At 42.3% G+C, this 25,539-nt stretch overlaps 1 protein-coding gene across 4 annotated transcripts in view; it reads left to right on the forward strand.

Moving 5' to 3' along the window:
- The window catches only part of MON2 (MON2 homolog, regulator of endosome-to-Golgi trafficking), a 209,976-nt gene that overhangs the window by 84,240 nt on the left and 100,197 nt on the right, over positions 1-25,539 (forward strand). For all 4 annotated transcript variants that reach the window (XM_040344211.1, XM_040344213.1, XM_040344212.1 and 1 more), the window contains exons 14-19: positions 10,528-10,709; positions 11,983-12,095; positions 12,210-12,314; positions 15,618-15,698; positions 17,712-17,785; positions 18,595-18,685. In XM_040344211.1, coding sequence (XP_040200145.1) covers positions 10,528-10,709; positions 11,983-12,095; positions 12,210-12,314; positions 15,618-15,698; positions 17,712-17,785; positions 18,595-18,685 — 646 coding nt within the window. The remainder of the gene's footprint in view (positions 1-10,527; positions 10,710-11,982; positions 12,096-12,209; positions 12,315-15,617; positions 15,699-17,711; positions 17,786-18,594; positions 18,686-25,539) is intronic.

Here is a 25,539-nt window from a genome sequence, read left to right on the forward strand (position 1 = left end):
GCGTGAGACTTTTACACAGCGTGGCCACATACAGAGGCCCAACACCGAAGTAGCAACTTCAAGCATTCTAGGAGCATAAATTACACATCTAATCTCTCACCCACCTATTACACTTTTGAAGGCCCTGGAGCACCAGGACAATGGAAACGCCCACAAAGTGACCCCATTTTGGAAAGCTAACACCCCAACGTATAATCTATGAGGCATAATGAGTCTTTTGAACAGTTCATTTTTTTCCAGATGTTCTTGGAAAATGTGGAAAAAAATAAAAACGCATTTTTTTTTACAGAAAGTTGTCCATTTATAGGATATTTCCAACACATAGCATGTACATAGAAAAAATTACACCCCAAAATATATTCTGCTGCTCCTCCTGAGTATGGCGATACCACATGTGTGAGACTTTTACACAGCGTGGCCACATACAGAGGCCCAACACCGAAGTAGCAACTTCAAGCATTCTAGGAGCATAAATTACACATCTAATCTCTCAACCACCTATTACACTTTTGAAGGCCCTGGAGCACCAGGACAATGGAAACGCCCACAAAGTGACCCCATTTTGGAAAGCTAACACCCCAACGTATAATCTATGAGGCATAATGAGTCTTTTGAACAGTTCATTTTTTTCCAGATGTTCTTGGAAAATGTGGAAAAAAATAAAAACGCATTTTTTTTTTACAGAAAGTTGTCCATTTATAGGATATTTCCAACACATAGCATGTACATAGAAAAAATTACACCCCAAAATATATTCTGCTGCTCCTCCTGAGTATGGCGATACCACATGTGTGAGACTTTTACACAGCGTGGCCACATACAGAGGCCCAACACCGAAGTAGCAACTTCAAGCATTCTAGGAGCATAAATTACACATCTAATCTCTCAACCACCTATTACACTTTTGAAGGCCCTGGAGCACCAGGACAATGGAAACGCCCACAAAGTGACCCCATTTTGGAAAGCTAACACCCCAACGTATAATCTATGAGGCATAATGAGTCTTTTGAACAGTTCATTTTTTTCCAGATGTTCTTGGAAAATGTGGAAAAAAATAAAAACGCATTTTTTTTACAGAAAGTTGTCCATTTATAGGATATTTCCAACACATAGCATGTACATAGAAAAAATTACACCCCAAAATATATTCTGCTGCTCCTCCTGAGTATGGCGATACCACATGTGTGAGACTTTTACACAGCGTGGCCACATACAGAGGCCCAACATCCAAGAAGCACCATCAGGTGTTCTAGGGACATAAATTACACATCCAATTTCCTTACAATCTATCACATTTTTGAAGGGCCTTCATATTTCTAACACAGCATGTACATACCAAGAATTACACCCTAAAATACATTCTGCTGAGTAATGGGTAAAAAAAAAAGATTACCTGTGGTTTTAGTAGTGCAATTGTCCACAGAAGGAGAGCCCCGATCCAGGCAGCAGGCAGGGACGTGGTCACTGGTCAGCGACAGTGAATGGAATTGTCCAGGCAGCAGGCAGCAGGCAGGAATATTGTCCATAGTCAGTACAGTGCCAGCAGTGGCAAAATATTTGTCCTGGTAGGAACATGGTCCAAGTAGCGGGCCATGGGTAGGGGAATGGGGACAGGGGTAGAGGCTTCTCCCACCCAAATCTCTTTGAAGCCTCCGGGCAACCAGACCCTAATCCGGGAATGAGAAAACTAAAAAATTAGTTTTTTCATCCAGAAAAACAATTCTGGAGCCCCTCACATATGTGAGACCCCTGTGTTCCCACTAGTATAGCAGGGTAAAAGATCAATCCAAGGGGCAGGCAAAAAACGTGGTCAAACAGTCCAGGGTCAGTTCCAGAGCAGGCAGAGGTAGGTACAGTTTAGGGTTAGGCAAAAGAGTGGTCGTATAACAAGCCAGGGTCAGTTCCAGAGAAGGCAGAGGTATGTTTAGGGTTAGGCAAAAGAGTGGTCGTATAACAGGCCATGGTCGGTTCCGGAGAAGGCAGAAGTATGTTTAGGGTTAGGCAAAAGAGTGGTTGTATAACAGGCCATGGTCGGTTCCGGAGAAGGCAGAGGTATGAGTGCAGTGGCATAAGGGGTGTGGGGGGGGGGAAAGTACAGGAAATTAGAATTGCGTTTACCATACGTCCCTAATAATGAAGAAACGTATGGTAACGGCGGAAACATGTTCCAATACAGAGGCCTGGTTGGGAAGTACAATCGGGACAGTAATATGTGGTGTCTTTTCGAATTCCTCTTCTGGAGCACACCCGGCACCTCTTCTGATGTCTGTTGCCTGTTTCACGGGAGGGGGTTTGCTCAGGAAAGTGACGCTCGTGCAGTCTGCTCACAGAATCAGAGCGAATATTTTCCGGTGGGTTTTCAGGGTACAAAAGGGCGGTGATGACTTCTTCTTGATAGTCCAGATATGATACGGGGTTCTCGGATGATTTTTTGTAAATTACATAGGAATTGTAGAAGGCCAAACTAAAAAAATAAATGGACACTTTCTTGTACCAGTGGCGGGATTTTCTTGTGGGCAGGTAGGGTTCTAACATCTGGTCGTTGAAGTCCACTCCCCCCATGAACAAATTATAATCATATATGCATTTTGGTTTTTGGATTGGGCCGGTTCTTTTGGGGACTTCCACGTGGGTGTCATTGTGGATTGATGAAAGCATGTGGACGTTCCGTTTGTCCCTCCACCTGACAGCCAATATCTCCTGGTTCCTCAATGCTGCAGACTCCCCTCGTCTGAGCTTTTGATCCACCAGTTTTTGCGGGAAGCCTTTCCTGTTGGGTCTTATTGTGCCACATGCTGGGGTATTCTGAAGGTAAAGACAGCGAAACAGGGGCAAGCTGGTGTAGAAATTATCCACATAAAGGTGGTATCCCTTTCCAAAGAGTGGATACATCAGATCCCAGACCACTTTTCCGCTGACTCCCATATACTCTGGACATTCAGGGGGATGCAGTTGGGAGTCCTTTCCTTCATACACCATGAATGAGTAGAGGTACCCTGTGGCTCTGTCGCAAAGCTTGTACATTTTGACCCCATATCGGGCCCTTTTGCTGGGGATGAACTGCTTGATGCCCAGCCTGCCTGAGAATTTGACAAGGGACTCGTCCACAGATATGTTCTGGTCAGGGGTATATAATTGGGGAAATTGTTGAGCGAAAAAATTTAGAAGTGGCCGAATTTTATATAGCTTGTCAAAAGCAGGGTCATTTCGGGGAGGGCACTGGGCGTTGTCGTTAAAGTGGAGGAACCGCATAATTATTAAATATCGGGATCTTGGCATAAGGGAGGAGAAGAGTGGCATGTGGTGAATGGGTTTGGTGGACCAGTAGGAGTACAATTGTTTTTTTTTTGAAAGTGCCATAGTAAAGGTTAGGCCTAAGAACATTTTAAATTCGTCCACGGTTAGTTCTCTCCACTCAAAGGGGCGGGCATATCTGGAACCAGGGTTACTTCTTACGTACTGTTGTGCGTAGAGATTGCACTGGGCCACAATGGAGGAAAGGAAATCTTCGGTGAAAACTAAATTAAAAAAAATTATCATAGAAAAGTTTTCTGTGTTCACCTGGACACCTGGCTGGGCAGTGAAGGGGGGGATATTTGCTGCTCCGGAATTGGGGGGAAGCCACAGGGGGTTTTGAAGGCCATAGGGAAGGCTGGCATGGCCCCTATCCCTTTGGGGCTGAGATGACACCCTACTGGTGCCTGGGCTTTGTTGCAGTGGCACATCGCTTGAGGTGGACGGCACAGCTCTTGAGGTGGACGGCACAGCTCTTGAGGTGGACGGCACAGCTCTTGAGGTGGACGGCACAGCTCTTGGGGTGGACGGCACATCGCTTGGGGTGGACGGCACAGCGCTTGGAGTGGACGGCACAGCGCTTGGAGTGGACGGCACAGCGCTTGGGGTGGACGGCACATCGCTTGGGGTTGTAGGCACAGCGCTTGAGGTGGACGGCCCTGCGCGTCTGGGAGTAGGCCGCTTCTCCACGCCAGCACCCCTTTTTTTCCTGGGCACATGTTCTTCTTCAGACTCTGAATCGGACCCACTGTCTATAACGGGTTCATAGGCCGAATCAGAATCGGACAGAGACTCCTCGCTGCTCTCATCGCTCATGGCAAGCAGAAGATGTACGGCCTGCTCGCCGGTAAAGAATTTTTTTGCCATACTGGTGGCTGGTGAGGCTGTACTGCAGAGTACTGTGGTGGCACTGGTGGACACAGGTGGGCACAGGCGGCACTTATGTGCACTGTAGTGGCACGGGTGTGGCTCTGGTGGGCACAGGCGGCACTGGTGGGCACAGGCGGCACAGGTGGCTCTGGTGGGCACAGGTGGCTCTGGTGTGCACCGATTAGCAGCACTGGTGGACACAGGCAGCACTGGTGGGCACAGGCAGCACTGGTGGGCACAGGCGGCACTGGAGGGCACAGGTGGCCGTGGTGGCACTGGCGGGCGCAGACGGCACTGGCGGGCGCAGACGGCACTGGCGGGCGCAGACGGCACTGGTGGGCGCAGGCGGCACTGGTGGGCGCAGGCGGCACTGGTGGGCGCAGGCGGCACTGGTACGGCACTGTTGTGGCAATATTATAGGACTCTGGTGACTGGTGCGGCTCTGGTGACACTGGTGCGGCTCTGGTGACACTGATGCGGCACAGATGTGGCACTACTGGGCACAGATGTGGCACTGTTGGGCACAGATGTGGCACTGTTGGGCACAGATGTGGCACTGATGGGCACAGATTGGGCACTTTAGGCACAGATTGGGCAATTTAGGCACAGATTGGGCACTTTAGGGCACAGATTGGGCACTTTATGGCACAGATTGGGCACTTTAGGGCACAGATTGGGCACTGATGTGACACTATGGGCAATAGAAAACTCACAGTTTATCTCCTCTTCTCTCCCGCTGATACTGTGTGAGGAGAGGAGAGGAGGTAAACTTTCCCTGACCTCCTGTGTTTACATTGTGATCGCGCCGTCATTGGACGGCGCGATCACAAGGTAAATGACCGTTGTTGCTGGTCATTTACCTAGATCTGTGTAGCGCCGGGTCTCATAGACCCGGCGCGCACAGAAATTTCTGTGTGCGCGCCCGAGGCGGCGCGCATTGCTGCTTCTGCGGGGCGCCGTTTCAGAACGGCGACCCCCAGTTAAGCAACCACCTTGCCGCCGTTTCCAGACGGCGGCTGGTGGCGAAGTGGTTAAACCTTTTATAAAACAACAAAAAAAGAGAGATTCGACAGTAGCAGGGACATACATCCTAACTGCTGCTATTTTTAGACATCTGCCTGATTGTTAGAATTCTAACGATCCTAGGTGAACTTGTTAAGTATACCAATAGAGCCCCTACCTGATGATATATATTCATCCCCATGAATAAATGGAAATTCATGCAAAGTCACCTCAAAGCTACCCCTACTTGGTTTCTGAAAGGATATGATATGTTAATTGTGAGCACCACCTAAAAGGGATCTTCTGTTTGCTTGCCTTACTATTAGATATATTCTTCATATATCCTTACTGCAGGTCACACCTGGCATAATAGGCCATTCATGCTTCATTTGGTAAGGCACTGCTGAGAAGCATTGTGTATGTGGGTGTTCTCTTCCCCTCAGGTTGAACTTGGACAAACTGGCAGTACATTATAGGATTACTGGCTCTTGAGGAGAATGTGCTGGGTGAATAACACAAGCATTCAAAGAAAATGTTTCAAAGGGCCGTGAATAGATGGTAATACCACATATCCAGCTGCATTCAGTTTAGAATTTACTTTAAAGGTTTATGTTTACTGCCCTTTACATTCCCCATAGAGTTTAGTGAACCCTGTGTATAGTTCCTGCTTTACTACATTCCAGCGATGGTAAGTAGAACCCACTTCAAATGAAGCACTGGCACAATACTTTCCCCATAGAGTTTATCAAACCTTGTGTAAAAATTCCCGAAGTGCTACATTTCAGCGGTGGTTAAGAGAGCCCACTTCAAATTGAGCACAGTTCTACTATTTTCCCTATACAGTTTATCAAACTCTGTGTATAGTCCCTGCTTTAGGGGGATTCCACCTGTGGTAAAGACAGCCCACTTTAAATGAAGCACAGTACTTTCACAAAGAGTTTACAATACCCAGTGTATAAGTGTTAAATGTGTACATTGGCCAGTAGAGGCTGGCTAGATTAGCCACTATCCCCTGCTTAAAGTGGAACTTTAGTCAGAAAATTACCGTAAGTCTTGCTAGATCACTTCAGGCTGCCCCCTTTTGCAGGTATAAATATGTAAAACTTAAAAAAACAAGTGCCTATACTGTTTAAAACCCACAAATACACTGTCTCTCCCTGCTCTGCACATGCTCAGTTGCTCTCTATTTTTAAGCACTGCTAAATTTGTAGAGGCCAATCTGCTGACAGCCTTATAAGTGCTTATATCAACAAAGGGGAAAAATACATAATTATAAAATTTATATACACATTTATTCACCTTTTAAACATAGCTATACGCAAGTTTTTTACTGATCGTTACGCAGGAACTTTTCTCCTGGGCACGTGTAATGGCATCAGTAACGTTTTTTGCGGCCGTGTGAACGACGCCTTTTTGAGTAAAATACTATATTTATTGGTTTATAACACTCACTTTTTTTACTCTGAAAATAGAGGGTAAACTGTGCCTGAGTGTTATACGCAGGGGGCTGTGGAAAGTTTTTCTCCTGAAACTTCCCTGTTAAAGCTGCTTCTGTTTGATCTGACACCAGCCATTTGATAGTTTGACAGTTTGGTTGAGGACACAAGCAAATGTGACAGTTGGCAACCCCAGCTTTCCAGGAATGTAACCGGTTTTTTGAAACTGTTAAATCAATGGGTTTAGTTCCACTTAATGCTGCTTTTTAGGGGCTTTGGGCTTCAGCAAAATGGCAGCCTCCAGCAAGAAGAAACAGAAGCAATGCTGGAGGCAATTTACAGTGCACACTAATTTTGGTAGCATAATTAATAGTGTGGAATGTATGTTCCTTGCTAATGAACATTCTTTTTTATCAAGTTATTTGGGGTAAAGTTCCACTTTTAAGCTGAACTACATGAATTCAGCCACTTTGGAAAATGTGCTGCCATACAATGAATTAAGTCCAACAAAGTGTATGCCATCTCCTGAACTTATTTCATTATTATCTGACAGTTTTTTATGGAGCTCTAGGAGTTCAACTGTCACTATACTCCCATTTTCCTGACAGGAGAGATGCTGCCTTTTCACAGGCCGCATCTCTGCCTGCTCCTCCCCTCCACTGTTTTTTTTGCGATGACTTCAAATATTACAAAGTACTCTGTGATTGGGTAGGAAAAGGGAAGGGCTGGGCACAGTTGCTACATGTGACTCTGCAGCTATAGGAGCTTAGACCAGAAGGTCTAACTTTGGAGCATCAGAAGTATTGTGAATAAAAGAGATACATTCACAAAGTTACGTGCACCTTGTTGGACTTAACCGAACATTTTATAATGTGGCTGAATTCCTGGAGTTCAGATTTAACAACCGTTGAGAAAATATATTACCCACACAGGGGAGTCTATTGTATAGCAAACTGACCTTTACACAAGCTGTAAATCATAGCAAATATGGCTGCTCCATGTACATCCACTTTATCATCACAAATTGTGTATTTAACAGATGTCCGTTTTTTTTGTTTTTTTATTTAATTATTGTGTATACCGGTAGTTTCCTGCTTACCACTAGTAAAGTTATGTTTATATTTACTAGATATCTTCCAGAATTAGGCTCAGTTCACACTGCAGCAATGCGGGAACCCTGCAAATCTACTGCGGGTTCCCCCATCGTATGTCTCCTGGCAGCAGTTCACACTGCCCTATGCAAACTGCTGGGAGTGCCAATTGAAAGTTAATGACGCCCCCAAATCCATTCGCATATCGCAGTGCGAACTGCATATTCGGGCAGGAATCGGATCGCATGGGTGTGAACACCCATGCGATCAGATTTTTCTGCGGACCAAAAAAAAGAGTCCTGTGCGAGTTTGGTCCGAATGCGATGTGAATTCGGCCATACCATTTGTATGGCTGAAATCGCTTTGCACTGCAGTGCGGTGTGAATCACACCCGATGTCCGACATTGCGCCAGTGGGAACCGACCCTTAGTGTGGAGTTACAGACAGAAGAACAGGAAGTGAGCATTTCTCAGCAGAAATAAGGACATTTAAAAAACAAAATCGAAGGATGAGGTAAGTGAAGGAGAACTGCACTAAGGTAAAGGAAGCTATTTAGGGAAAATAAATTGTACCTTTACAACCCCTTTAAGGGGACAGTGCAAACCTGATATAGTGCACATTACCAAATGTTTTTATACTTGAATAAATGTAGTTACAGAAAACACTATGATGTTTTTTTTTTGTTTTGGGCACCGTTGAAGAATATACAGTGTGTGTGTGTGTGTGTGTGTATATGTATATATATATATATATATATATATATATATATATATATATATATATATATATATATATATATATATATATATATATATAATTTATTTCAAGTAACATTATACAGATCAGTAGAGTTGTATGGGCTTTTGAAGTCAAAATAAAGATCCATTACTTCATCAAGTACTGGATTCCAGTAAATAAGTGCGAGACTAGCCTGGAATATGGTGCTCAGGCACTAGACTCTGCATTTGGTGCTTTTCACTTCTGTGTGTACGTACTGGTTTATTAGGCATTGATCGCTGTCGGAGTCCTGAACTGTGGCACAGTCCCAGGTGTCATCTTGTCACTGAAGACTCACTTTGTAAGTAGGGGTGGTTGGACTGTAGCATAGTAAACTACCACTGTTCCACCAATGGGTGTTTCTTTAAATTTCTCACCACTGCCAGTTTGCCACGATAAGGGTTAAGGTTGAGAGATCGAGTGCTGAGATCATTTTTTGAGTAGAGTGCACCTCTCGTGTGATCTACACTGTTCCGCCATTCAGCCTTGAGGAACCATAATCCCGCTGCTGCAGACCAAAAGTTTGGACACACCTTCTCATTCAAAGAGTTTTCTTTATTTTCATGACTATGAAAATTGTAGATTCACACTGAAGGCATCAAAACTATGAATTAACACATGTGGAAATTATATATAACAAAAAAGCGTGAAACAACTGAAAATATATTTCATATTCTAGGTTCTTCAAAGTAGCCACCTTTTGCTTTGATTACTGCTTGGCACACTCTTAGCATTCTCTTGATGAGCTTCAAGAGGTAGTCACCTGTCGCAGCACCCCATCACTCTCCACTTGGTCAAATAGCCCTTACACAGCCTGGAGGTGTGTTTGGGGTCATTGTCCTGTGGAAAAATAAATGATGTCCAACTAAACGCAAACCGGATGGAATAGCATGCCGCTGCAAGATGCTGTGGTAGCCATGCTGGTTCAGTATGCCTTCAATTTTGAATAAATCCCCAACAGTGTCACCAGCAAAGCACCCCCACACCATCACACCTCCTCCTCCATGCCTCACGGTGGGAACCAGGCATGTAGAGTCCATCCGTTCACCTTTTCTGCGTCGCACAAAGACACAGGGGTTGGAACCAAAGATCTCAAGTTTGGACTCATCAGACCAAAGCACAGATTTCCACTGGTCTAATGTCCATTCCTTGTGTTCTTTAGCCCAAACAAGTCTCTTCTGCTTGTTACCTTTCTTTAGCAGTGGTTTTCTAGCAGATATTCTACCATGAAGGCCTGATTCACACAGTCTCCTCTTACCAGTTCTAGAGATGTGTCTGCTGCAAAAGGTGACTACTTTGAAGAACCTAGAATATGAAATTTATTTTCAGTTGTTTCACACTTTTTTGTTATGTATAATTCCACATGTGTTAATTCATAGTTTTGATGCCTTCAGTGTGAATCTACAATTTTCATACTCATGAAAATTAAGAAAACTCTTTGCTTTGAATGAGAAGGTGTGTCGAAACTTTTGGTCTGTACTGTGTGTGTGTGTGTGTGTGTGTGTGTGTATATATATATATATATATATATATATATATATATATATATATATATATATATTGGCGTATAACACTCACTTTTTTACCCTAAAAATAGAGGATAAACTGTGCCTGCGTATTATACGCAGGGGGCTGTGGAAAGTTTTTTTTCTTGAAACTTTTTTCTTAAAGTTAGGGTGCGTGTTAGAAAAAAACTTTCCACAGCCCCCTGCGTATAACACGCAGGCACAGTTTACCCTCTATTTTCAGGGTAAAAAAGTGAGTGTTATACGCCAATAAATACAATATATATATATATATATAATATATATAGCTTTCTCACAAAACTGAGGCATGCTGGGTTGAGGAGGGGTTTACTACATTTCTGTTTGCCACTGTCCCAACCTCCTGTGGCTGTCAGTAAAACTGTAATAGAATTTCTGTGTCCCTCAGTTGTCTACAAGAAAAATGTTTTACATATTTATTTTACATTTTTGTGCTAACATGTTTAGATTAAGTGTAGAAGTAGACTCTCTGCTTGCACTGACTAAACACTGAATCAATTTCTTTTGCTGCAGCACGGATGAAGCGGCCACTGAAAACATCTTGAAAGCTGAAATGACCATGGCAGCTCTTTGTGGAAAGTTGGGGCTTGTAACACCAAGGGATGCCTTCATTACTGCCATTTGTAAAGGTTCCTTACCTCCACACTATGCCCTCACTGTGCTGAACAGTTCATCGGCTGCTCTAAGCAACAAATGTAAGAAAATTATGATTTCACAGCTCATTATTTTATGTTTACATCAGTTGGAACCTGGACAGAAAATGATGGAAAAAAACAGCATTATCCAAAAAAATACATATTTTAAAGATGAAGTAAACCCTCTCGTTAAAAAAAAGAAAAAAAAAATACACCCTGCAAGGCAAAGGCATAATGAGCTAGTATGCATAGCATACTAGCTCATTATAAATTACTTATCTGTGATCGAACCCCCCCCCCCCCCCCCCCGCAGCGGCCCTCGTTTGCCTCCTTTGACGCCGCCATCTTTCCCAGAGTGACGACCGGGTATCGCTGCTCCGGCGCTGTGACTGGCTGGCGCTTCGATGATGTCACTCCCTTGCATGCGGTGAGGTGCCGCCACTAGAAACGGCACGCTCAGTGTGCCTACTCCCAATGGTGCCGTTATTTCTGCAAATATCTCCTAAACCTTTTAGGATTGGGAGATATTTCTTGCACCTACAGGTAATCCTTAATCTAGGCTTACCTGTAGGTTAAAGTGGTCTTAATGGGTTAACAACCACTTTAACTGGAATTCCATTTTAAAGCCTAACCCAAGTTGGTCAATTTTTAGTTTCGGTCAGAGAGAAAACAATGGGATAGAACCCTTGTAAAAATTGTGTCCTCATTGCAGAGATTTTCTTCTGTTTCTTGCCAAGACCACTCACGATGGCAGTCTCTGCACACAGAGTGCAACAAATTGGGAAGGGTTAGAACCTCTGTCAGATTATTACGGTCTGTCTTTCTGTCATGGTGACAACTGCAACCCTCATTTATTGTCCAGCTTTCACAGAAAGTGAGATAAAAGCTCCTCAAGGGTAGAAATACAAACTTGACCATAGTATTTATTCTTTCCTAGCCTATTAAAAAGTTAAAATAAATACAAAAATGTCTGGAGTTGGACTTTAATTATGTTTAGGTCAATTATAAAAAATTCTTGCGTAAATTTTCAGAAATTAGGAACATGGTGAGAATTTTTTTTTTTTTACTCATTAGAACCAGTATTCGTATGACTTGCTTAGATTTTCTCTAATTATCAAATACTGCTATAATTGTTGCCTTCAGAAATAAATTGTAACTGTGAGAGAAGAGGCAGAATACACTGCATTCTGTCTTTGGGCTATAGGAAGACTCAAAATGGATAGCAATGAGCTGCTGTAAAATTGTGTTCCAAATCCCTGTTCATTTTGTACACCTCTTGTAAGTAATGTTATTTTCATTGTATTTGTTTTTTTTTCTTTGGAATTTTCTATAGCTTATTCAATCCAGGGGCAGAATGTACAGATGATTAGTCCCTCTAGTGATTCACATCAGCAAGTAGTAGCTGTTGGTCAGCCTCTAGCCCTGCAGCCACAAGGAACAGTTATGGTAGAGTACATTTAATTTAGTTTTCTCTGTTCTGTTGTTATGCAAGTATCAGGTGGTAAAAGGTATTAGTTTTTATTTTGGAGAACTCTCTTGCTATATTTTGTTTCTTTACAGCTTACTGCTAAGAACATCCAGTGTATGCGGACACTACTTAACTTAGCTCATTGCCATGGTGGATACCTCGGGACGTCCTGGCAGCTAGTACTTGCAACACTTCAGGTAATGTAGTTATGCTGTTGTAAGGTTTCATGACTGCTTTACAAAAGTTTGTTCACCACGTGTTTTAGGAAATGTGAAGCCCCCTAATGTTTTAGGGGGCTTCACATGGACACAAGGATTGATGAGGAGAATAAAGGCCCATACACGTGATCTGACTTTCCGACAACAACGGTCCGACGGACGTGTTTTATCGGACAATCCGACCATCTGTGTGCTCCATCGGACAATTGTCTGAATTTCCACGGACAAATGTTCGCTGTGCATGCTATAAAACTTTCCGACAACAAATGTGTTTCATCGGATCATGTGTACACAAGTCCATCGGACTAAAATCCAAAGTACAAACATGCATGCTCAGAACCAATGCTAAACATCAGACAACAATAGCAGAAGTTGCCCAAAGGGTGGCGGTAAAGAGCTAAAAAACGTGATTTGGTGAATGTTGGCTGAAAATGTTGTATGCATACCAAGTTCACGGCCAACGCCCCCCTTCAGACGTAAATTCACGGAAAAGTCAGATGGAAGTCCGGTCGTGTGTATGAGGCTTTACACAGATACCTGCAGGAATGTAAGGATCTGGCGCTTTAGTACTTAAAACTGTTTTAGCCCGATCAGGTTAATGTTGGGGTTTAGTTTTAGTGCTGCAGTTACTTATTTAAAGAAATGTGACAGGGGGTATAAATAATAGGTGTAGGGGCAAAAACATTTACAACAATAGTTTTGGTAAAAAAATTGTAAAAGCCATTAGCCATGCACCAAAAAATATTTAGAAACTCAATACATAATATGTTTGGATACCCATAGGTTGTGCCTCGCTAGAACCATATTTTTGCTGGCAAAAATGTGTGTTAAATGTCAATATTGTAAAGGAAAGTGCCTTTTTTTTTTACAGCATAAAATACCACCTTGCCCTATTTCTTGTGTTTTTTTTTGTTTTGTTTTTTGACTCGCTAGCATATCACAGAAAGATTAGATTATGGTTTTAGGCATAAACGCTGTTTAATGTAAAATATAAAGTGCAGCGCAAAAAATTGGGCAATTCAAAATGATACAGATGTATTAATATTTGTTAACTATAAAGTGCAAAAGTAGCTGTGACTGCTATATAATAGTTTCATGTGTAACCAACACAATGCATAGATACATACATTATTCTCTAAAGTGCAATAACATATAAAGTGCAAAATAGTGAAATCATTTAACAGTGCAAATTTGAAAAGTTCATAGATGGCTGGAGTTCAATGAAAAAGATCTCATGCGAGATATGGAGCATGGATCAAATACTTGACCGCGTGATACCCATCACCACAGTGAGGTAAAAGGCTTATCCAGAAAGCCAGCGACCATCCTTATTCAGGGGGTCACAAAGCGCTTGTTGGATCAAGGATCCACTGAAAGGATGTCCAGATGTCCTGAGCATCTCCCTACAGAAGCCTCCACAAACACCGGGCGATGATCAGATATCCTTTTGGTTCTTCATACGTCTATCGTTTAAACCAGTTAATAACATTTCGCCACTTCACACCAGGAGAATGAGATCTCCGCAATTCCAATTATGGCTTTCCTTTCAGGCTGGTTTTCACAGCTAGGCTGAGTACAGTGCATGCATGGGATCATGGGATCTTTTTCATTGAACTCAAGCCATCTATGAACTTTTCACATTTGCACTGTTAAATGATTTCACTATTTTGGCACTTTTATATGTTATTGCACGTTACAGCATAACGTGTGTATCTATGCATTGTGTTGGTCACACATGAAACTATTATTGTATAACAGTCACAGCTACATTTGCACTTTATAGTTATCATATGTTATGTTACACATACATTTGTATAATTTAGAATTGCCTAATTTTTAGCGCTGTACTTTATATTTTACATTTTGCTTTAGCGCCCAATATCTGAATTATAGTGTTCAGATGCTGTTTGTTTATTTTTCACTAAGCTCGAACATTTTTTTTACATTTAAATACTATGTAATGACTCGAGTCATATGTGGCATACAATTGTGTGTTGGTTTTGTTGCTGGCATTTTATTGTGTAATTAAAATGGTTTATTTTATTTTAAAAGCTTATGAATAAGCGCAGATTTAAAAAAAAAAAAAAAAAAAAAAAAAAAGTGTTAATTACATTTGCATTATATTTATAAATATATAATGGAGAAAAAAAATCACTATCCAATGAAAAAGTCCATACACTGTGCAAAATCATAAAGGAAATGTGTAAAACAATCCACCTCAACAGATATGTAAAAAAAAAATATATATATATATATATATAAATATATATATATTGTCCCAGGTTCTCACATGGTAAATCCTCTGAGAAAATGAGAAAACAATTTCTCCTTTAACAAGAGAAATGGCAGAAAAAGCTTCACCCGAACACCACTTGTGTATATAGATCCACCTTACCAGATGGCAAGACCACCTATGACAGATGGTCAAAGCACGCTCTTAATATGATCAATGCTGGTGAATCACAAGATCGCCAAATTACCTTCAATTCATCGCTCAAAATGCATCCACCGAAAAGTCAAAGATAGGTATAAAAACTCTCATAGGTAAGTAACCAGTTTAATGAAAGGATTAAAAATACTCGCAGGGTAACAAGTTAAAACGAGCATAATCAAATATTCCATCAAATGAACATCCAAACTTTCTCCTAGTGCTGCACACTCACCCACTTCCAGGTCCCAGATTGCGTGATCACGTCACCTACGCTGGCCCGACCGACTCACTTCGTCATAGCGAACGTCATTAGGGGGAGTAGCCAAGAGGCGGTGTCACGTACCCAAGCTATATATAGTGACCCGGATCGAGGAGGGCGTAAGTGCGCATGCTCCCAATTATGAGCGATATGGCACCAGCTGAGTGGCGTTGCCCAGTAAGGCAACCAACCAATAGTAAAGACTGAAAGGAGTAGAGTTCGAGGGTTCAGGTACAGGCTCAGATGCTCTGACAGTGCCATGATGTGTTCAAAATAAGAGAATGTATAATGAGAATAAAAGCCGGTCACCAACATCACCATCTTGTGTAAAAAAATAAAATAAAAAAAAATACAAAATGCACATTAAACAAAATCTTAAAGGACCAAAAATGGGAAAGAAGCGGCATGAAGAAAATGGATTTACAAAACATTATTAAAACACTTTGACCAATAAAGATAGGAATATACAATGAGAATAAAGAAAAAAAAATATATATATATATATATATATATATATATATATATATATATATATATATATATATATATATATATATATACAATTTTAAATAATAATTATTATTTATTTTAGCACTTGGTGTGGATCCTAGGATTGAAACCCAGCAGTGGTGGGGCATTGAAGCCAGGGAGAGCAGTGGAAGGTCCTAGCACAGTGAGTATTTATTGTTGGATCACCTGCATATTGATGATTGGATTGCACATACAAGGTGTGAAAATTTCATTCCCAGGATACCCGCGGCGTAGCACTATGGTGGTGAATCACACAGTCATCCACACTAGATTGTATTCTGATGTGTTCTAACTTACACTTGCCTGGCTCGTAGACCAATTGACTTTGGAGTAGTAGAAGAAATAACGTGTGTGCTTTGCGTTGTTGGCAGAAAATGAGTGACAGGAATCTGGAGCAGCGGATTACCATTACATTTTGCGTAAAAATTGTCAAAAGTGCGAGTGAAACTTTAGCTGTTGCAACAGGTTTATGGTGAACATTCCATGAAGAAATCATATGGCATAAGCTGTTTAAGGAGGGACGTGATGATTTTTTTTAACAAGGGGATGGTTCATTACGAGTTCATAGTACAATGGTCAACCAACATTGTTACTTTGAAATTCTGAAAAGGTTACGAGAATCTATTTGGAGGAAAAGGCCAGAACTTTGACATAACAAGTGGATTCTCCACCACAACAATGCTCATGCAAACCTTTTAAAAAAAAAACTTTTTTATAGCCCATCCCAGGCATTAAATTGTCACACCTTGTACTTTGCGTTACTTTTGGAAATGCAACACATAGGTGTGTATTTACTAAAGGGGACAAAAGGCTGTTCATGTTGCAAGGGAATATTCTCCAAAGCTTATTGAATGTGGTGCAATTTCACTTTGCATAGAATACCCAATCATGTACAAGGAAAAAAAAACCTGCATTTTTGCTTGTACATAATTGTATGACAGAAGTCGGCAGTCCTTCATCTCATTTAGAAAGCTCTGGGGAAAATGTCCTTGCAAAGTGCAACTTCTCTGGCAAAGTAAACTGTCTATTTGCCTTTAGTTAATCAACTACATAGTATATTATTTTGAGTGATTTTTAAGCCTCTTTCACATAGGGTAGACTCCATCCTGATCAGCAAGGGATCTGTCCACTGATCCCCTGTTGATCAGAGCAGGCTGATGACGGGTCTGTGTCAGTTTTGTTTATGCAGAACAGATACTGACAAAGCCTGCTGCTCTTTTTGGCTACCTTCGATCCACATACACAGAGAAGGACAGTTCTTATTACGTTTGGTTTAGCAGATCGGATCGAAGGTAGGCGGCTGTAAACAAACACAAGGCTGTTTACACATTCTGGTCCATAGGGGTGAATGGACAGACTGATCAGGTCTGTCTGAAAACTGACAGGCAGACCTTATTGGCACGGTTGTGTGAAAAGGGGCCAAATTGTGAATCCATGTGCAGTACACACTATTATGCTTAAAAGAGAAGCACAGCTTTTAAAAATAAATAAATAAATACATACCCAGGTGTATGCATCTGTCCCCCGCTGCCTCTAATACCAAGAACCAAGCTATCAAATGTGACTGATTGCTTGGTTCTCAGTCTTCAGTGAGCAGAATACCGTTGACTGCCAGTCTCTCTGCTCTTTCCCTTCAGCACCTACTGGAACATCAGGCTGTACAGGGAAAGGAAGCGGCTGCCTCAGGCTCTCAGCAGTGCACAGAGAGGCTGAGTCAGCAGCCGGTCAGGGATCTGGGTGGATCCCAACAATAAAGTCGGATCTCTAGAGAGCCTGGATTGGCTGAGTGATGTCAGCTGACAGTGGACTTTAGTCCATTTAATTCGGGTCACATGAGTGCAGAACTAACTGCACACCTGTCCTGTGACCCACAGAAGAAGTTGGGCCAAAAAAAGCTTTGGCCCTACCTCTGCTTTAAACTAGCCAGTGTACTCTAAATTGACGCACAACAAGCATGGCCAAGTATAATGCTTGCCTTACTCCTGGCTTCAGCACGCTCCTCATTTTTTATTTATTTTTTCCTTTTTAATTCACTGTTTGGGTTTAATGTACCGTAATTACACATCATTCAAATGAAACCACGTCTATGCCACCATTTTTTGTTAACTAAAGACTGTCTTATGTTTTGCTTCTATTTCCACTCATGTCTTTTCAGGTTTTAACCACGGCAGTTATGACCGATTTACCTGTAATCTCTACTATCCTTTCACGACTGTTTGAAAGCTCTCAGTAAGTGACCTGCTGTGTTAGGGAGAATCAGCAATACAATTTGTTTACTTTGTTCATCACAACTGGGGGAAAAAAAAAGTTTTTGCTACTGTTGAACATCAAATACAAGATTATTTAGAGTTAATGGCTTAAAGTGGAACTTTAGTCAGAAAATTAGGTCCTACTAGATCATTTCAGGCTGGCTCCTTTTGCAGGTATAGCTATGTAAAACATTTAATCTGAGTGCCTGTACTCTTTAGAATCCAGTAATACACTGTTTCGCCCTTCTCTGCACATGCTCAGTTGCTCTCTATTTTAAGGCACTGCTAAGCTTGTAGAGGCCGATCTGCTGACAACCTTTAAAGCAGAATTAAACTTGTTTATCCTTTACAGCCAAGGAAGCTGCTTGTGTTTGATCTGCAACTGCCATGGTACTGTACATTAGTTATGACACCAGCCATTTGATGGTTTGACAGTTTGGTCGAGGACACAAGCAAATGTTACAGTTGCCAATTCTGGCATTCCAGAAATGTAACTTTTTTTAAATTGATGGGTTTAGTTCCGCTTTATGATTTACTGCTGTTCAGGGGCTCCGGGCTTCAGTAAAAAGACAACCTCTGCCAAGAAGAAACAGAAGCAATGCTGGAGGCAATTTACAGCACACACTAATTTTGATAGCATAATTATTAATGTTGAATGTATGTTCCTCGCTAAAGAACTTTTTTTCTTTCTTTTTTTTAATCAAATTGTTATGGGTAAAGTTCTGCTTTAAATATTAATGATTTAATGTAAATAGTTAAATTTTACCTGGCTTTGTATATTCCATCTAGATACCTGGATGATGTATCTCTACACCATATGATTAATGCCCTGTGCTCATTGTCTCTGGAGGCTATGGATATGGCATATGGAAATAGCAAGGTGAGACTTAAGACTATATTTACTGCTTTTATGTCTTTACTGGACTTGCTGATGTATAAACATTGTGAGCGATTCTTGGACCTTTCAGAAGGTTAACATGCATTCTTCCCAATAATTTCTGTGAAACAAATAACAAAGACATTATGTTGTAGGACAAATTCAATCATTTTATTTATTATAGTATATCTTCGTACATTAAAAGGTGTCAGAACTTTCAATACATAATCAAAAAACATGAGGTTTATGCCTGACTTTAGGATAGTTGGTAAAGCCATGCAAATAGCTTTTTTTATAATCCTTTAACTAGGGCTGCAACTAACGATTATTTTCATAATCGATTAGTTGGCTGATTTATTGTTTCGATTAATTGATTAATCGGATAATAGCCTTAAAAAAAAAAAATTCTCATTTTAAATTTTTTTGGGGCCAATTTGTTGTTGGGCAGATTACAAAAACACAAATTGCCGCAAAAACACATTAAGGCCCAGATCCACGTAGCGCGGCGCATTTGTAAGTCCAGCGTAGTGTATCTCAGATACACTACGCCGCCGTAACTTACAGCGTATTTTCCGTATCCACATAGAATTTGCGCCGTAAGTTACGGCGGTGTAGTGTAACTGTGTCGGCGTAAGGGCGCGCAATTCAAATGGATAAGATGTGGGCGTGTTTTATGGTAATTCCTATTGACCCCACGTAAATGACGTTTTTTGGTGCGGCGCATGCGCCGTCCGTGGGGGTAATCCCAGTGCGCATGCTCCAAATTAACCCGCAACAAGCCAATGCTTTCGACGTGAACATAATTCTACGCAAAGCCCTATTCGCGAACGTTTTACGTAAACGACGGAAAATTCGATGCTGGCCCGACGTCCATACTTAACTCATATAGCAGGGGTAACTTTACGCCGGAAAAAGCTAAACGCAAACGACGGAAAAAAATGCGCCAGCCGGACGTACGTTTGTGGATTGGCGTATCTAGCTAATTTGCATACTCGACGCGGAAATCAACGGAAGCGCCACCTAGCGGCCAGCGTAAATATGCACCTTAGATCCGACGGCGTACTAAGACGTACGTCAGTCGGATCTAGCCCAGCTTCAGGCGTATCTTGTTTTGTGGATACAAAACAAAGATACGCCGGGGAAAAATATAAGTTACGCGGCGTATCAATAGATACGCCGTCGTAACTGCTTCGTGAATCTGGCCCTACATGTTTTTCTGCAGCTTCTCCATTGAAGTATATTGAACCAAAAAAAACCAAAATAACATCGTTTTGCGTTAAAAAGTCCTTGCCCTTTCCAAATACGAAGCAGCTGAAAAAAAAAATCATGCATGTGAACGTGTCCCATAGGAAAACATGTAAATGAACTGTAGTGTGTTTCTGCAAAAAGCACCAAAAAACACAGAGGTGTGACCCAGGCCTGAGATGTTTAGTAACATAATGGGGAGTTAAAAAAACAAAAATAAGTACAAAAAGAGCAAATAATCGCTACTGTAAGGGGTTCATTTTTTTACTGTGAAAGTAATATTTACAGTAGCGATTTGCTTTTTTGTGATATAAAAGGGCTAATTTTCGTTTTTTTAACCCCATTATGTTACTAGCCGATTAATCGATTCTGGAGATTGTAATCGATTATTTTCATAATCGATTAGTAGTCGATTAACCGATTAGTTGTTTCACCCCTACCTTTAACTGCGGGGGGGGGGGGGGGGGGTCGGTCTGTGCTGATAATCAGCCAGAGATGCCGGTCAGTGCCTCCTCATCAGTGCTGCCTAACGGCGCTGCCTCATCAATGCCAGTCAGTGAAGGAGAAAACGTACTTATTTACAACATTTTATAACAGAAACAGAGAAAAACTTTTTTTCATTTGTTTAGCAAAAAAATAGAAAAACCCAGTGGTGATCAAAACCACTAAAAGAAAGCTCTATTTTTGGGGGAAAGAAAATTATAAAAATGTTATTTGGGTTCAGCATTAATTGACCGTACAATTGTCATTTAAAGTGCGGCAGTGCTGAAAATTGGCCTGGGCAGGAAGAGGGTGAAAGTGCCCAGTATTGAAGTAGTTCATTTATACAGAATAAAGGGCAATTTTAGCAGACATGTTTGATTTTCCACTTCATTCATATAGATTTACCCATTGACTGTGTATATGTCTGTGTGTGTGTGTGTGACGCATACTCAGCTTGGGCTTGTTCCTTCTTGGGTACTTTGTTTTACCCATTGACTGTGTATATGTCTGTGTGTGTGTGTGTGACGCATACTCAGCTTGGGCTTGTTCCTTCTTGGGTACTTTGTCAGCACTTGGTTAGATTAAAAGAGAAGTATGAGGTTTCGGTTTTCTGTAGAATTTTACTTACCTAGTTGGATGCTGCATCTGTCCCCCACTGCCTCTAACACCGAGAACCGAGCGATCAAACACCGCTGATCGCTTGATTCTCAGGGCTCCCTGAGCAGAGAGCTGCTGCCAGTCATCAGCTTTCTGGTTCTCCCCTGGCTCCAGCCCTCTGTCTGCTGAAAACAGATCACAGGAGTGCAGAACAAACTGCACTCTTGTGATACACAGAAGTACAGCCAGATGAGCTTTGGCTGTACTTTTCCTTTAAAGAGACTAGAAGTTAACAGGTAGGAAGGCTGCCGCTCCAGGTGAGCACACTAGAACAATCAATGTCCACTCAGGAACCAATGGGTGCCGGCAATGCACAGGATATGCAAAAGAAGAAAGATATGGACAGCTGCACTCCAATTTCTAAGCATTGATATCCAATGCGAAACGCGTCAGCTGTTTTTCCCACTGTGTGCTGATACTTGTAGTGCATTTTTCCTTTACCCAATAAAGGGCACGTCTTTTTTAAGAAATTGGAGTGCGGCTGTCCATATCTTTCTTCTTTTGCAGACTAGAAGTTAAAGTGAAAGGAGGAATAACTTTTAAGCTCAGAGCACAGATATTGTGTAAATAAAGTTTTAGTTAACTAGATCTGTGATATTCTATGCGGAGATAAGTTCTTTGGACTATGGGGAAAAAGATAGAAATATGTAAAATGGGGCAAGCACAGCTATGAATACAGACCAAAGTAGAAGAGTGGATCATAGCCAGGGTAAAGACCAGTGTTGAAAGTAACGGCGTTTAAATAAACGCCGTTACGTAACGATTGGCCTCCTGCGGGTAACTAGTAATCTACCTGATTACTTTTACCCTCTCGGCAACGCTGTTCCCACTACATGGGCGGCGTTACCGAGATTACCGAGACTGATCGATGCCCCCGATGCCAGATCCGATACTCCCCACCCCCCCCGCGCCGCCGTCGTCGCCGCATACCGCAACGCCGCCTAGTTAATCAGCGTGCTGGGAACATTACAGCTTTCATTTGAATAGCTGTCTGTTCCCCGCCGCGCCCCTTATAGACACTCCCCCTTGCTCGTGATTGGACGGGTGATCTGTCTATCAAAGTGCAGATCACCCGTCCAATCCCGAGCAAGAGGGAGTGTCTATACGCGGCGCGGCGGGAAACAGACAGCTATTCAAATGAAAGCTGTAATGTTCCCCGCACGCTGATTAACCAGGCGGCGGTGGCATCTAGGTATGGGGAGACATGGCTGCATACTGTATGTGGGGGGACATGGCTGCATACTGTATGTGGGGGGACATGGCTGCATACTGTATGTGGGGGGACATGGCTGCATACTGTATGTGGGGAGACATGGCTGCATACTGTATGTGGGGGGACATGGCTGCATCTGTGGGGGACATGGCTGCATCTGTGGGGGACATGGCTGCATCTGTGGGGGACATGGCTGCATCTGTGGGGGACATGGCTGCACCTGTGGGGGACATGGCTGCACCTGTGGGGGACCTGTGGGGGACATGGCTGCACCTGTGGGGGACATGGCTGCACCTGTGGGGGACATGGCTGCACCTGTGGGGGACATGGCTGCACCTGTGGGGGACATGGCTGCATCTGTGGGGGACATGGCTGTATTTGGGGACACATTTTAAAAAAAAGTATCGGTATTCGGTATCGGCGAGTACTTGAAAAAAAGTATCGGTACTTGTACTCGGTCCTAAAAAAGTGGTGTCGGGACAACCTTTAAAATCCTTTCTAATCAATATCTAATCCTTTCTAATCTGTCTATCAAAGTGCAGATCACCCGTCCAATCCCGAGCAAGAGGGAGTGTCTATACACGGCGCGGCGGGAAACAGACAGCTATTCAAATGAAAGCTGTAATGTTCCCCGCACGCTGATTAACCAGGCGGCGGTGGCATCTAGGTATGGGGAGACATGGCTGCATACTGTATGTGGGGGGGATATGGCTGCATACTGTATGTGGGGGGACATGGCTGCATCTGTGGGGGACATGGCTGCATCTGTGGGGGACATGGCTGCATCTGTGGGGGACATGGCTGCATCTGTGGGGGACATGGCTGCACCTGTGGGGGACATGGCTGCACCTGTGGGGGACATGGCTGCACCTGTGGGGGACATGGCTGCACCTGTGGGGGACATGGCTGCACCTGTGGGGGACATGGCTGCATCTGCGGGGGACATGGCTGCATCTGCGGGGGACATGGCTGCATCTGTGGGGGACATGGCTGTATTTGGGGACACATTTAAAAAAAAAGTATCGGTATTCGGTATCGGCGAGTACTTGAAAAAAAGTATCGGTACTTGTACTCGGTCCTAAAAAAGTGGTGTCGGGACAACCTTTAAAATCCTTTCTAAATTTCTAGGTTTGGTATAGATTTTAAAAAAACATGCCTTGCAGTAGAAAAGTCACACAAAGAAAAAAAAAGGCATATGATTAACCGTAATTGCATTTTAGAATATAAAAAAAAAAATCTCAGTTACTTTGCTGAGTAACTAGTTACTTTGCCAATAAAGTAACTGAGTCACTAACCCAATTACTTTTTCGGACAAGTAACTTGTAATTGTAACTAGTTACTTTTTTAAAGGAAGATGAGCAACACTGGTAAAGACCACTAAGGATTGTAGGTTGTGATTTGATTGGTAAGGGCACATAAGCATTGTGACAAGAGATCGGCAATGGACTGTGGTAAGTTGTGAATTGTGAACAGAGACAGGGTAAGGGGTGGACTGGACTAGACTGGACTGGAGATAGCAACGTTATAAATATGTGAAGGACTGATTGGGAAATTGTGGTTGAACTACTAGAGACAAAGGGGCTTATTTACGAAAGGCAAATCCACTTTGCACTACAAGTACACTGCAAGTGCACTTGAAAGTGAAATTTCAAGTGCAGTCGCTGTAGATCTGAGGGGGACATGCAAGGAAAATAAAAAACAGAATTTTTGCTTGCACATGAATGGATGATAAAATCAGCAGAGCTTCTCCTTATTTCAGAAATACCCCTCAGATCAACAGCGATCTACAGCGAGTGCACTTGTAGTGCAAAGTGGATTTGCCTTTCGTAAATAACTCCCAAAGAGAATGCTACGAGGGAGGGAATTGTAGGAAATGTGAAAGCAAGAGTATTGAGAAAAGATGTTGGGAGCAAACCAGTGAGAAAAAAAAAACGTGCTAGGTATACAGTTTTAATTGCAGTGTACACATATATAAGTGTAAGTAAGAATATAACACAATGGACTGCAAAGATTGGTCCTTTTAACCACTTAAGGACTAAGCCCGTTTTTCAGACTCTGTGTTTACAAGTTATAAACAAGTTTTTTTTCTAGAAAATTACTTGGAACCCCCAAACATTATACATTTGTTTTTCTAACACTAGAGAATAAAATGGCGGTCATTGCAATACTTTTTGTCACAACGTATTTGCATAGCAGTCTAGCAAGCGCACATTTTTTGAAAAAAAAATAAGACAACCGTAAAGTTAGCCCAATTTTTTTTAATATTGTGCAAGATAATGTTATGCCGAGTAAATTGATACCCAACATGTCACGCTTCAAAATTGCGCCCGCTTGTGGAATGGCGTCAAACTTTTACCCTTAAAAATCTCCATAGGCGACGTTTAAAAAAATTCTAAACAGAAGAAGCCAATGAATATTAGTATCGGCTGATGCAGAAAAAGCCTTCGATCGAGTCGAATGGATGTTTCTAAAAGCAATACTACAGAACATAGGACTGAAAGAAGGCATGATGAGCTGGTTCTCGAATTTATATTCAGAACCGAGTGCAAGGGTTAAAATAGATGATAAAATCTCAGAGCCATTTCTTATTCGAAATGGGACAAGACAAGACTGCCCAATGTCGCCTATTATTTTTATCTTCACAATAGAACCCTTCCTAAGGAAGATACGGGTAAATCCGAAAATTAAGGGCATAATAACAGAAGATAACCACGCAATTTGATTTCCGATGGACAGATTCCAATATAAGTTATCTAGGAACTAAGATAACGAGGAACTTAAATAAACAATTTGAACTTAATTATGTAGCCCTGAGAAGACAAATAAAACTCGATTTAGGAAGATGGGATAAGGAAATCTTTACTTGGTTTGGGCGGACAAACATAATAAAGATGAATGTACTACCGAGACTTTTGTATTTAATTCAGACGTTACCAATTAAGATCCCCCAGAGTTTTCTGAGGCCTAGTACACACGAGAGGATTGATCCGCGGATACGGTCCACCGGAGGATTTCCACGGATTTGGATCCGATGGAGTGTACTCACCATCGGATCGAAATCCGCGCCGAAATCCCCTCGCGATGACGTGTCGCGCCGTCGCCGCGATGATGACGCGGCGACGTGCGCGACGCTGTCATAAAAGGAATTCCACGCATGCGTCGAATCATTACGACGCATGCGGGGATCCCTTCAGACGGATCGATCCGGTGAGTCTGTACAGACCACCGGATCGATCCGCGGGAGCCAATTCAAGCGGAT

Source organism: Rana temporaria, chromosome 3 (assembly GCF_905171775.1).
Source record: "Rana temporaria chromosome 3, aRanTem1.1, whole genome shotgun sequence".
NCBI lineage: Eukaryota > Metazoa > Chordata > Amphibia > Anura > Ranidae > Rana > Rana temporaria.